The 14,522-nt window shown below is 38.0% G+C and overlaps 1 protein-coding gene across 3 annotated transcripts in view; it reads left to right on the forward strand.

Annotated features, from left to right (window-relative positions):
* The window catches only part of SNX4 (sorting nexin 4), a 48,210-nt gene that overhangs the window by 27,442 nt on the left and 6,246 nt on the right, over positions 1-14,522 (forward strand). For all 3 annotated transcript variants that reach the window (XM_067549600.1, XM_067549598.1, XM_067549599.1), the window contains exons 7-10: positions 5,658-5,730; positions 8,004-8,065; positions 9,779-9,844; positions 13,832-13,921. In XM_067549600.1, coding sequence (XP_067405701.1) covers positions 5,658-5,730; positions 8,004-8,065; positions 9,779-9,844; positions 13,832-13,921 — 291 coding nt within the window. The remainder of the gene's footprint in view (positions 1-5,657; positions 5,731-8,003; positions 8,066-9,778; positions 9,845-13,831; positions 13,922-14,522) is intronic.

The following is a 14,522-nucleotide window of genomic DNA, read 5'->3' on the forward strand; positions in this document are numbered from 1 at the left end:
GCGGGAAACTCTAAGGGAAATGCCATCACTTTATGCAGAGTATAAGCTTTTATTTAAAAACAACAACAATAAAAATCTAGTCTTTGTTTGCAAAGAAATCTTTGCAAATGTGAACTGAGTGCAAATTCAACATGCCTTCATGCATCTGACGAAGTGGGTTGCAGCCCATGCAAGCTTATGTCCGCAGAAATGTGTTAGTCTTTAAGGTGCTACAGGACTCTTGTTGTTTTTGCTGTATACAGACTAACACAGCTACCTCTCGGAAACTGAGTGCAAATTGATGCAGTGGTGCCTTCCTCAATCTGCAAGCGTATACAGAGCCAGTATCTGTCTCATGAACGCACATAAACACATGCACTTGCCAGTGCTGCAGTTCATAGTTTCCCGCAAGCTGCCACTTTTCACAGCTGGTATTGGAAACCCAGGTCAATTTTACTCTACTGCATCTTGGGAAGCTCTGGGTAGCTGGAGTGGCAGGCATTGGAGTTATTAGCTGGATAGGAAGACCCATTAACAGAGGCTGAAGCATGAGGAGGATATATAATAGCAGACACTCCTCCTTTCAGCCAAAGGGGGATAGTATAGGACAGTGGGTTTCCCAAATGGTGGATTGCAGGGTGGATTGGTTAATCCAGCCCTGGACATAGTGAACCATCACTGGGCCATGGCCTAGGCAAACATACATTTCTCCCGGCCTAGTGCAGATGGGTGGGGAGCAGGGTTTTGGAAAGGTAGCTTGCCCCGCATTCACCCCACAGCGGTGCCTCCTTTCTCATTGGGCTGGCCCTGCCTCCCCACTCCTGGTGTTGCAACCTTATGCAGACAGTCTCAGTGCCACTCCGGTTTGGGCCTCCTGAGTGGCTCTGAGACCCTGTGTGCCAGGTCACAACACCTGGAGTGGGGAACTGGGTCCAACTCCATGGAACAAGAGAAGCCGCTGTGGGGTGAGTGTGGGGCAAGCTACCTTTCCAGATTAGGGTTGTGGAGCCACAGTGGAGGATGCATATATGGTGAGTAACAGGGGGGAAAAAATGCATTTGGTGGGTCCCCCTCAGTAGAACTTTAGGAACCATTGATATGGGAGACTCTCTCTACAGCACCTGGGAGAGCAGGAGGGGGGTAAAGTAGCAGGGGTAAAGCATCCCTGCAGCAGCCAGGATAATTTGACATGGGACAGAGGGAATCAAGAGACAGTGCTACCTCTCCCTTCCAGCAATATGGGGGTACTTGACATTTATGAGACATGGAAGTCTGAAGCTGTGTCAAGAGACGACACCTTTCCCTTTCCCACCATCTGAAAGTGGAACTGGGCCCTTGTTTGGATAGTATCTTTCCCCTCCCCCAAATCTTAATCTGTGACTAGTGGTGTTAATTCTCTTGTTTTTAGGGCTTGGAAATTTTACCAGCTTCCTGAGTATGGGAGGGAGAGATTGGGATAACACAGAAAAGAGAAATATAATATTTATAGACAGAGATTTGGAAAGGGGAGGTGGAGGAAAGAATACAATATAGGGGAGGGTAAAGCAAGGGAGAGAAGTGAGGGATGTTGGTGGTCTGTGATAGATGGGAAGTCAGACTAGATGATCGGATGGTCCCTTTTCGTCTTAAAATGAATGACTGCGAGATAAGGATAATGAAATTAATACCGAAGACAACAAAGGAAAAGATGCATTATGATCTGTTGATGGGAAGAAAAAGTAGAATACAGACATAAATGGAAAGACGGTGAAATAAAATCAAGAGTAGCATAGCGCTTGTTGGATAATATTTATCAGATTTGTTATATTAGGGATGTTATCAATATTTAATAAATTTATTTGCCAAATACTTATTGTGATATTCAGCCAGCTCTATGGCTAGCCAATGCTATTTGACAAATATTAGGGAAATTCAACAACTAATATATTGGACACTTTTTTCCTGCTATTCCATGATGCCACTAGCCCTAATGGCAAGTAACATTTTTTTACAAGTTTATTAAATAGTTGATTGAAATGTTATAATTACAGTACACAGTCTGTTTTATTTCTTTGTACAGCAAAAGGAGCAGCTTTGGGTTTGGGAGGGGGGTTGGCTTTGGAAGTGTAGGATCACCAATATCTTTCACTCTGGTTAGTAGGCTTAGTCCCTGAGCTAGTCAGTATCAGTAGCTTTTCAATCCTTAATTTAAACCAACTGTAGAAACTTGGATAGTAACATAGCATTTCAAAAGTCTAAGTACCGAAGTTGGTTTGGAACAAAACCAAAGCTCTTCTGGTAGGCTATGAGTGTTTTTTAATTGAAGGGGTCAGTGGTGATAAAAATATGCTCTTTTATTGCTCAGAAATAAACTTGCAGTGACATTTCCACTGAATTCTCTAATCCAGTTTCATTGCAAACATCCTCTTGTATTCCTTCCGTACTTCAAATCCAGTCAAAAATTGCATTCCCCTTGGTAAATTGTTCCTTTTTCAAACAGTCCACTAGCTAACAATTTTCATACTAGTTACTTTCCTAAAACAGAATGAAAAGGACATGGATAATATCACTGTGACTGAGCCATATTTTAGACAATTTTGGCAGCTGAACTAGTACACTTGATCCTGAGTCCCCATGCCATTTGTGGTTTCTTTTTGCCCACATACCTATTCTAAAAAATGCCTTTCATTCCCCTGTTGTTTGTAAAGGGGAAATTGACTATGGTTATAGTAACTTTCACTACAGACATAGTGCTGTCATATCCACAAAATAATTGACAATTGAAGGGGGAAAATTCTCTGATGTCTTCCAGTTATAGTAGTCTTATGTATGGCTAGTAATAATAGATGAAGTATTTTCAACCAGAAGTGATTTTTTTAAATTGGTAGCATATCTGTTAAAATGTGGTTCTAGTCTGAGAAGTAACTGAAGAAGTAGCATCATATAACTCAACTCACCTGTTTTCATCTGTATTCAAAGTCATACTGTACTAAGGGCAGGGCCGTTTTAAGACCTTCGTAGGCCCTAGGCACACTTGCCTTCGTAGGTCCCCCGACCGAAATAACTAATTTAATTTTAAGCTACTAATACATAGTTTTTTAAATAAAAATAAAAAATTATATATAAATCTTTTTTCGTAGGCCCTGAAAGTTTCATAGGCCCTAGGCACTGTGTCTGTTGTGCCTAATGGATAATATGGCCCTGACTAAGGGAGTGGCTGCAGTAGAAATGCTACAGTGGCTCAACTGCAGTGCTACAGCTTCACTGCTGTAGTGTGTGTGGATGCTTACTGCAGCAACGGAAGGTGGTCTTTCATTGTTGTAGTAAATCCACTTCTCCGAGAGGTGGTAGCTAGATCAACAGAATTCTCTTCTTAACCAAGCAGTGTCTATGCCAGAGCTTAGGATGGGTTAATTACATCTCACAGGACATGACGTTTTTCACAGCCTGAGAGATTTAGTTAAGCCAACCTAACTTTGTTGTGTAGACCAGCCCAAATTCATTAAAATAGGTTTTTACTCCTGATTGCAGAACCAACACAGCTCAGGGATTGGGGAAAGAACATTGGACTTCTGTGCTAGTTTTTGCATTATCAACAGAATGGTTCAACCATATTTCTGGCTGTACAAGTTTTACTGCTGGAGATGCAAGAGCAGGAAAGCAGCAGCTTTCTAATTCCAGGTAACTTGGAGTAATGGCATTTAGAAGAGTATTTTTTAGTGAACTGAACAAATTTGACCTGGAAAATCATTGAAAAACAATACACATTGTACAAAAATACAATGTCATTTTTAGTTACTTTTCAGAGAAGAACTGCAATTTAAATTCACACATCCCTATTCATCAGGAATGGTGAGGAACAGTACCAGTTTTGTTAGTTGTGTGTGGAGCTTAGATACCAAGATTAATAGGAAACTTAGAACCACCTAAGATAACATTTTCGTATAGCAGAGGAGGAGTTGGCAGCATGTAGACTTTAACAAGAAGAACATATCTGAGATTTAATGACTGTATGAGAATCCTCTCCTGTCCTAGGCTGTCCATTATCACTCTTCATCTGTTTGGAATAAGAGGTGTCTGAAAGCTCTCTTGCTACTTGATTTACTTGAAATATCTTCACTATTCATGTCTGCAGATGTCTGACACACTGTTCTGGCACATATTTTATAAAACATAAGCTAAAAGGATTGCCCACTAAATCCCACCAGGTAGATCAACAACAATTATATGTTTCCCACTATAATTTCTCTGCTGGTCTTTAAGTTTTGAAAGAAATTGTACACTTTAACCCTAATGTGCCAGACATTTTTGTGGAAAACAATCCTTAAGCATAGAAATAATGTCTATAAAAGGCCTTTTCTGGAGATGTCATGAGAAGCAATTTCCAAAATATTAGGAATATATGATGTAGGCAAAGGTTTTTTTTTTTTTTTTTTTTTTTTTTTTTTTTTTAATGGGTGCTGAAATTTAGGTTCTTAAATTCATAATTAGGCACCTAAATAAGTGGCCTGTTTTTTTCCAGTGAGACCTGCTGGGTGCTAAGCATTTCTGAAATAAGGCCACTTATATATAGGTGCCTAATTAAGCATTTAGAAGCCTGAGGGTATATCTACACTGACGGTGCCAATGTCGCCACCGCCAGATCGATCTTTCTGGATCAAGTGAGCGATCAGTGAAGACACGCTTAATCGATCAGGAAGTCAACCTAGTAAAACCACCTCCTCAAGTGGCATAGTGCTGCGTCGATGGGAATGCAGCAGTCGATGGGAGTTACGCTCTGCATAGCTTGCGTAACTCCCGTCGACTGTCGCTGAATTTCCAGGTATGTGTAGACCAGGCCTCACTTTAGGCATTCATTTGGTTTTTTTGGTTTTTTAAATCTTGGCCTGGACTTTTTTTCACTACAATAATTGACAGATCATTTTTCAGTGGTTAGTCATTTGTCTGGTTCCTATTCCTTGCTTTCGCTCTGGATAAAACACATACATCTGCGCCATCTGAGGCTCCAAAATAGGGTTTGTTGGTCTTAAATGGTGTATTGGTCTTGTGCTGTCCATCTGCACAGGAATAAATATCCACCTCTTGAGGCTTCTAGCAAGTCAGCAAACTACTCTCTGACTCTGCTTAGTCACAGGCATTATGTCCATTTTACACACCACACTAGGTGTTTTATGAGGCTAAATTAATGGTTTTTTAGGAGTTCTTTGAGATTCTTGCATGAAAGGCATGTTGTAAGAACAGGTAATATTTTGTCAACTTCAAAAGAATTTATACAGTTTTTCATTAGCAAGCATAAAACCCATCAAGTGGGATTTTAAATGAAGTCTCTTACTGCTCTTTTAGATCACATCTCTCTGTTAAATAATATTCCACTTTATAAGTGCTGTTTAAAAAAAAACAAACAGATACAGCAATCCTTCAGGAGAAAACTGTCTATATTTATTTCTTAGATTTATGGCATATAAATTGATCTGAATCTTTACCGTTACTGTATAAAAGTACAGTAATTTTCCATGTGTAATTATTTGCTAAACGGGAGTTTGATTCTGTTGTCATTTTCTAGGAATCCACAGCTAATTCCATTTTAACATAAGTCAAGCTCAGTGTCACCAGCTGTTGTGTTGTGGCTCTTATCTTACAATTTGTGAAAGCTTGCTTTTGTGATAGCTAATGATGTACTATCTGTTTCCTGTTCCCAGGAGATTTACTGAGCTAAAACACTACAGTGATGAACTGCAGTCTGTCATATCGCACCTTTTGCGAGTCAGAGCTGTAAGTATTTCCCATGTGTGTCCTGACAAATAGTATAATATATATATATATATATATATAAGGCAGCGTTTCTTCTTTAGTCAATAGAGAAAACTGATGGATGTATTCTTCACTTGAAATTGATTTGTTGTACTATCCAGTTTTTTGGGAGGTGAGAGATTGTTTTATAACAATACACTGTGAGAGGAAAAGAAATTCTAAATGTGCTTGGAGTAAAGCAATGGGAATTATTTATCTACAATATTATTCCCGAGTCTGAATTATTCATGTTTTCATAGTCATTGAAAAAAGACCATTCTTACACTACAGCTTTCTAGTTAAACAAATGCTTACAAATGCCTCCACAAACATTCATAATGCTGTTGTGTGGCTCGTTGATTGATTCTATCTTGTAGCATAGTTTACATGCAATGACTTATCATAGTGGCAATTTAAAACCCTGTGAAAGTCACTTGGGGAATTGGGAGGAGGAATGGTTGGAACTTAGCTGGGCCAATAGAACCTTGGGACTCAAAGCTGATACAGTACATTCATGTCAGCCACAATGTAATAGACAAGACATGTAGTGATTTGGAGTGTTTTTAAACCCCATTGTGTTGCATGTTCCATCAAAATCTCCAGCATAACACTGGATATTTCACAGAAATAGTGAGAAGTGCGAAGTAAGCTGTTATCTGAGAGTGAGTATATCTTTAGAAGAAAGGTCGAAAAGCAGGATAGCATAACCTCTTCTCCTGTGTTGCCACTGGAGGAAGGAGCAAGGGAGCCGAAAGTCCACATCAACTAGAAAATGTTGCATTCCCACCATGCAGTTGGCAGGATTCTGCCTTTCTCTCGCGAGGAAAAAAGGAGTTAGAATGGTGTGAGGTTTTCTGGAACATAAACATAAAATACTGTGCTTTTCAGAGTTTGTGGTGTGAATTCACATGATTTTTGCAAGTTCCTCATGACACTTTTCATCTTACAGACCAGTCTATAATGAATAATGTCCTTTAGAATTATTAGAACAATCATATCATGGAATCAGGCTGTCTGTCTCCTATGGCTTGAAAACAGAAGCTTTAAATAAAATACAAAACAGAGAAGGAAATAGGAAATTACAACCCTGGTAACAGGGAGCACGATACTAGTTCTTAGTGTGTTCAACAGGAGTTTACTTTTTGGCGAAAGTGTGCTGTAGGGGAGGATTGTAATTGATTGCCTTGTCGAGTGGAGGCACGTCAAAGGATTAATTGCTTGTGTTCCAGTAACTTGCCTTCCTGCCAGTACATGTGTGTATGAGCTGTATGACAGTGTTCTAACTTACTTCCTTTTTACCTCTTTGACATATAAATAATTATGGCTTTTATAAAGCTTCCGTTTAACTCACTGACGTATCAAACAGCACTTTAATAATCGTGAAGGACAAAAGTAAGTTGTGCTTCAGAGTTCAGTGTAAAGTAGAGGGAAAGATCTACACCTGTATAGTGATCAACAGGTAGCATGTGCAGGTGTCTGTCTGATTCTCCAAACACATTAATAGATTTCTAGCTTTAGCTACAAACGTGACGAGTTGACTCTTCATTATCTATTTTTTGTAGTATTGTACTACAAAGAAAAGGTTGGGTTTGTGCCTTTCTGGAGTCCTTATGCTGTATGGAAAAGCCTTGAAGGTTTTAAGATTCTTTTTTTTGAATAAACCCAGCTTTCCTTTGCAGTTCATGTTAAAGCCCTTTGTTAGGACTGTATGGGGAAGAGTGAGAGATGGGAAGAGGCTTCAACACAACTCTGAACTGAAGGGTGGGTTTGTCTCCCTGTTTTCCTATACCCTCTTCCTCCAACTCCCTGACATACACACATTCCCCATGTATGATTTCCACTTACTAGACTTTACACAGTAGAAATGAATTGTGCCTAACATTAACTCAGTTGATGGTGATCTAACTAGAGTGGCTGATTGACAGTATTTATATACAGTATGAGGGCATTTCTGTAGTTTCTCATTGATAGAATGGTCTAGATGTGATTTTTCAGTATAGTTTGAAGCTGCTGGTTTTTTTAAATGTTACACTATTTATCTTAAGACAAGTCAGAGCTATGCCTTAGCCTTTATAAAATAACATTTTCATCTTGTATACTGCTGTTTTGAGATATTACAGCTGGAGAGACCTGAAGGGTTAGTCTGTAAATGTTAGCCTTTGCTTAAGATACGTATGTTTTACAAGAAGCTAGTAATCTGCATATAAAAGAAAGGGCTTGTCCAAAAAACTAACTCTTACAAATGTTTGTTTTAGAGAGTGGCAGACCGTCTCTATGGTGTATATAAAGTGCATGGGAATTATGGGAGAGTGTTCAGGTAAGAATTAGAGCAGGTTTAAAAAATACATAATTTAGCTTCCTGAAGCTCAGATAGCTTGCAAGTACTATATGAAACTTATTTTTCTTTATTTATGAAATGTAGACTTTGATATACTTTGTTTTACTAAATATTTGCATTGGAAAGTGTCACTGCTTAGGACTAAGACAAGTTGCTGTATTTGACACTGAGCTTTATATTTGTTGAACTTTTTAGTTTCAACTGGATGAAGTTTTTAGTTTTTATATAACTTCCTGATTTGTCTTTTTCTAGCAGTTGTTCTAAACTGTTTGCTCCTTCAGAATGCTTCCTATTTATTTTATATAGTTAATAAATTGTTACATTGTATCTGAAAGGTATCCCAATCCTTTTAATACATTAAGAAGTGTACTAGAATATATTTGCGATATTGTTGATTTTTTTAAAGGTTGAATTAACCAATAGTTTTTGATTTATGTGCCTGAGTTGCATATTCAAGTTTTCCATCTCACTGGAGAATTAAAGAATCTAACTTCTGGTTAAGGGAAACCTCCTGCTTAGACACTCTGTACAAGTGCTAAATTTAATTCACCAGGTTAATGGATTGCAGATGTCTTTCTGGCTGAGGGTTTAAAATTAAATTAAGTGCATTTTTGTAATAACACAAGAATAAACAAATGTCAACATTAACAGAATAGAATTTATTTTTAAAAAATATGTAAAATATAGAACAATAAATACCAGACACAAATTACACAAAAGAGGAGGAATATAAAAAGTACTTTCTATATTTAAGAGGTGGTGGTGTACATTTTTAGGATAATTGATGAAACCAAGTAACTTGTGGAGAATCGAGAGATAATGAGATTAACACATAACTGTGATTTATATGTTGTGAACTTTTAAGTGCTTGCCATCTCCACTCCAGTTTTGGTGGCTGCGTTATCCATACAATGACCATATTTAATCAGAATTTTTTTATATATGTCAGATTGTTTGGTAACTCTAAGCTTCTTTGGTGGAGTGGAGCTTTAGTGAGATGTATCTATTTATAAAAATAGTAAACAATATATAGGGAAACTAAGAAAAAAAATAGGTTTGGAGAGCCTCGTTTCAGAAGTGAGACTCCAGTGTTTCTACTGTGAATGCTATAAATCCTGCAGTTTTCTAGTGTATGAGGTGGGAGGTTTCTTTCTGATGATGCAGAATGATGGTGTAGAATTGTTGTTCTCTTATTCATTTTTAAAAAATCAGCATTCTCATATTGAGATTTGGTATTAATAGCTTATAGACCATTTGTGTTGTGGATGATGGCGCTGAAAGTGTCAACACAAAGGAACAAACCTTATGTTGTAATTTTGTTAGAAAGTATTTCTCTTAATCTCTTTAACTACTAAAACAAGGTTCTTTTCATACCGGATTCTTGAAAATCCTGAACTAGAACTAAAATAACAACCCTCTATGTGTGTGTGTGTGTGTGTGTGTGGGGTGGGGGAGGAGGAAGGGATTTGGAGCAGGGGCAACTCCTGACCAGAATGCTTTAAAATAGTCTCACTATTAAATTGTGTTCAGTGCTGCTGCTTAGAGGTAGGAAAGTAGTTTGGCTAAGTACAACTTTTGAGGCAATTTCCATAGAAGTGTCACCTGGAAAGAAACTATATACAGGATGCAGCTTATTAACTTCCCTTAACTTTGTGTGATGTTTTTTCTCATTGGATTTGCTTTTTTCTCTAGTGAATGGAGTGCAATAGAAAAGGAGATGGGGGATGGGCTGCAGAGTGCTGGCCATCACATGGATGTGTAAGTCCTGACTGAATATCTGATAGCTTGATGTATGCCAGATGCATGTATATTAAGGGGGGAGGGAGATAACTTTGGGGGGGAGAGGTAAATTACTATTGGTACGCAACATTTCTGTGACTTTTGGGTATGGGCTGTTTTTAGAGTCCATGTACCATGTTAAGTAGCTCAAAGAACCTCAGAGGAGCCAGAGGGGTTACTTTTTTATTATTATTTTGAAACTATAGAAGTGTTTGGAATTCTTCCAGCTTTTTTTTAAGCTACTATGCCAGAAACTTGTGGAATAAAACTCTAATGTACTGCAGACCTGATGAGATCCATTTGTTTTTGACAGGAGTGCTTTGCACCATGCGGTAGATGGTACACTAATTTGTATTTAAAAAAAAAATTAAACATTTTGTTAACTCTTCAGCACCCGAGGCTTATTTAGTGAATTTCAAAATCATTTGAAGTACTGTCCTGAAATAAATAGTGGATGTAACACAAGGAATAACTACTGAGCACAGCAGTGGTATGTGTTTGTGTTTGTAACTCCCATTGGATTCAGTGATGGTTATGTATGTGAAAAAAGGAGAACAGAGCCCTCAGAATAAAAAAAATAAACTTTTTAGCACTTCAGATTGTTTCGAGTATCTGTGCTACTGCAAAAGGGAATTATTTTAATATTACTTTTTATGTAATGATAAACTGAGAAATTTTTATTCATTGTATATCTGGTTCCTTCCTCTTGACAAAATCATAATCAGTGGTAGAGAAGTAGTTTAACCCGTGCAAGAAGTTCTGTGGCTTTGCAAGTGGAAGGTTGGAACTATGGAACATAAAATATTTTTAATTGAAAAAGATCATCTTATTTTAAAAGTGGATCATGAGAAAACTTTAAGGCTGTCACTAACACTATTTTATGATGCCCGTTTACATCTGTATTGTAAGTTGATGCTCTTGTCCAGTTAGTAAGGGATATAAATTTCCAGATTCCTGCTGCCAAATAGAATTTTATGGAGAAGCTCATTTAACAATGAATTCTCAGAATTAGTCTTTGATTTAAAAAGCGAGAATTGTATCACATCCTTAAATAATATGAATGTTTATGAATTAAACATAGAAGCATTTATTTCCATGTTTAAAAACATATTTTTATCATTAATGTTAAAATGTTTTTATTATACATCTGAAATCCCATTACAAGAAATAATTCCAAATAAAAGGGCATAGAAAGAATATGGAAATGACGTGCAGTGTTTAAATATTTATTTATTACGATACTGCAAAATTTGAACAGTCCCATAGAAATCAGTTTATTTTCAGTTATATGAACAAGTATTTCAGCATAAATGAAAAATTACTTGAATCTACTTAGCTTCTCTTCTATGAGATACCATGCTGTGATGTCAGAATGTTGAGAAGATATTTTAATAAAATAAAGCAAAGCAAACAGAAAAAATACGTCATTCAAGGGATTATACTGCCTACAATTTACGATAAAACAACAGTTAGAGACAAAAAGGGCTGTAAGATTTAATACCTAAAATCTTTACATTGTTAGTGTTGAAGACCCAGAGTGGGGATGGTGGAGAGTTCCCAGGGTAATCTGTATGGGAGTGCATATTAATGAATGACAATCGGAGGCAACCTCCAGTGGCCCAATTTTCCTCTCTGCTCTAACAAACAATTGATCCCAGAAGTGGCCTCTATAGCTCAGTTCTTACTGAAGACAGCAGTTGTGAGGTTCAGGGACTCATTGCGTGACTCATAAGTTTTCTCCCCCCTCCAGGATCAACTAGAAAAATAATTTAGCAGCACAATTCTTCTTCCCCCACTCTGCCTGGCCCCCTCCTTCCCCCCCAAAAAAAATGTTATGGGAGGTAATATGGAGTGCTGCACAAAGGGGATGCTTTCTGAGCAGGAAGTACGTATTGTAAATATCTAAGCCTGTTCCTTACAATACATGTAACACTATTCTGGACATATCCCGCTTATACCAGCTTCATTTTTATGACGATTTTTGATAGTTAGTCAACTGTTTCTGTCCCTTTTTTAAAAAGCATTATTATTTAGGAAGCCACATAGCTGTGGGAGTGGGTGAGGGGGAGAGTGTGTGTGTTTTCTTGGTGCCATCCATTTTTTCTTTTATCTCTTGATTTGTTCCATGTGCAGCCAGCAGTTGCATGAATGTCTCTCCCCCCTAAATTTAGGAACTTGACTCCAGCCTTACTGGCATTGACACTCCATAGTCAACTGACAACTTAAAATTTGTGTAAAGTGTAGTGAGAGTTTTAGCTGCACAACTCTCATTGACTGGGAGGTGAATCTCAGAGCTAAACCTTTCCATCATACCAAACCTACTGTTTCTAAAAGCAGACTCACTGCTGTGCATTTCCCTTTCTCTTTGGGGATTTCCATCATTTGTTTAACTTGTTTTGGCCTAAAGTGCACAAAATTGAGTTCAAATAGTCAGAAGTGCAGCTTCTGCTGACCTGCTGCCTTGTCAAATCATGATTTAAGTTTTGGTATAAATTCTGCACTGGGGGGTGTTCAGGTGGGAGTTGGGTTGTGGCAGAACAACTCCTAGCATTCAGTCATAAATCTTCCCTTGACAAACTTGGCTACAACTGAAGCACAGTCCATCTGTAGCCCTGAAAAATCCCAACTCTTTCCTTTTAGGAGCTATTTTTAAAATAAATAAATAAATCCAAAACCCTTAAATTCAAGCTTTGGTACAGACACAGTGTGGTAATGCTTCTCTGTTACAAAACTGGGAAGACGCCATTGCCCTTTTATGGATTATTATGCAGGAGATCAGCTGTACTTCTTCAAGCTCAAAGACCGCACCTTCTCAACTTGCTTGGGGCTGGAGCCCAGTGCCTTCTCTCATCTCCTTGGCTGGATGCTAGTGGTGGGCTTTAAAGTCAGAACAGGATCACTAAAGTGTGACTTGTCTGGCCATGAAAAAAGGTGCAATATAACAGCTCATTCATCCCTGCTGCATGTGCTCTGTGTCGCTGACAATAGTAAAGGCTTATTTCTGTTGGTAGGCCAGCCAGACTTAACTCAAAACATACACAAGAAGATAGGTGCAGTAACCATTTTATAGAGAGATTTCTGTCCCCAAGCATGCTTCAAAATGCTTTTTTTTTTTTTTTTTTTTTTCAAATAACGGGGGCCCATTGAAAGCTGTCAGACATTTCTTAACTTTTTTAGTGATTGTAAATTTAAAAAGTCAATTTCTGCCACCCCTAGCAGTGGGTGGGATTTTTCAAAACGTCTCCGTGTCAGCCTAACTCTGCTCCATTGAAGTGAATAAGAGCGATGGTAAAATTCCCACTGACTACAGTAAGCACAGTTATGGCAATTTGGAAAATCCCCTCCTAAGAGACTTGCATATATCACTGCTAGTCTGAATTGACATTGTTATTTGTGACGCATAGGTGGCTGAACTTGCTACTTACGGGACTAAAGGGCTTGATCCTGCCAGGTGATGAGCACCCTCAAATGCCATGACGGTTGACTAAGGATCAAGTAAAAACCACCACTTAAACTTTGCCTCTGTAGCATTTTAGAAGACATGAAGTTCACTTTGCCAAACCTTAAAGATGCCATTCTCCTCATGAAATTTGTCATGAATATTTTTCACTTTGATGCTGCCAGTTGAAAATCACTGAAGAAAGGGAACACATTACTTGAGCCAATTGGTTTTTTTTTTTCCTTTTCCTGTAATAAAAATTGCCTCCTCTTCAGCAGGAAACATTTGACTAGGATAAGATTTATCACTTCATTGTAGTAATAACTTAAGAAACAGGCCTTCAGGAGTGTTTATATTAGTCTGTTCAGCATAAAAATATACCTTTTTAAATCCAGCAATAAAGACCACTTTTAAGGTAACTTATGATTATGCTAAGGAACAGAGTTCTTTCCCTTTTACAGTATTTACAGCATGTAGGAAGCTAAAACAGGGGTTCTCGTGTTTAACCAACGGCTATACTTTACCAGGTATGCAGCTTCTATTGATGACATATTGGAAGAGGAAGAGCATTATGCAGATCAGCTAAAAGAATATCTTTTCTATGCAGAAGCTCTGCGGTAAGTATATTAACATACAGTTCAAAGATCAGAACCCCTGTACTGTTGCTTTATTTGATATGTGCTCTGAAGACTTCTGTTGTATCCTTAATGTTTTCTTCAAAAGTAAAAATCATAACACAGTTGCATTCTGAGGTCTGAATACCTTGCATCTTTTCTTTGCTTTCATATTTGATTGCCTAATAAGCCCATCAGAGTTAAGTATAGCTGAGCTGGTTAGTATTCAATGGCAGATCCTCCAGGCAAAATCCAGGTGTTATCGGAAGTAGTTGTATGTTGATGAAGCTGTGCTCATCCCTTTGAATACCAAGTGAACCAATGCCCCAGTATGCTGCTGAAGGACAATCTTCTGCTGAAGGTGCCATCTTTCATTAAGAGACACAAAACAGAGGTTCTGACCACTTGCAACCATTAAAAAAAAAAAAATCCTATAACTTGTTTTGAAGTTTCCCAAATAACTTCCAGTTGTGACAGATACATTCTGCCTTCCTAACCTCCCCTAGTAGTTCTTCCTACCCTAAAGTACTCTGTGCTGTTGCTGTGAACAATTAAACATTTGCCACATTCACTAGGAAGGTAGCAACACTTGTGTTTGCAAATC

Source organism: Emydura macquarii, unplaced genomic scaffold (genome assembly GCF_026122565.2).
Source record: "Emydura macquarii macquarii isolate MOO-44397 ecotype Brisbane River unplaced genomic scaffold, CSIRO-AGI_Emac_v2 contig_1253, whole genome shotgun sequence".
In the NCBI taxonomy this organism is placed as follows: Eukaryota; Metazoa; Chordata; order Testudines; family Chelidae; genus Emydura; species Emydura macquarii.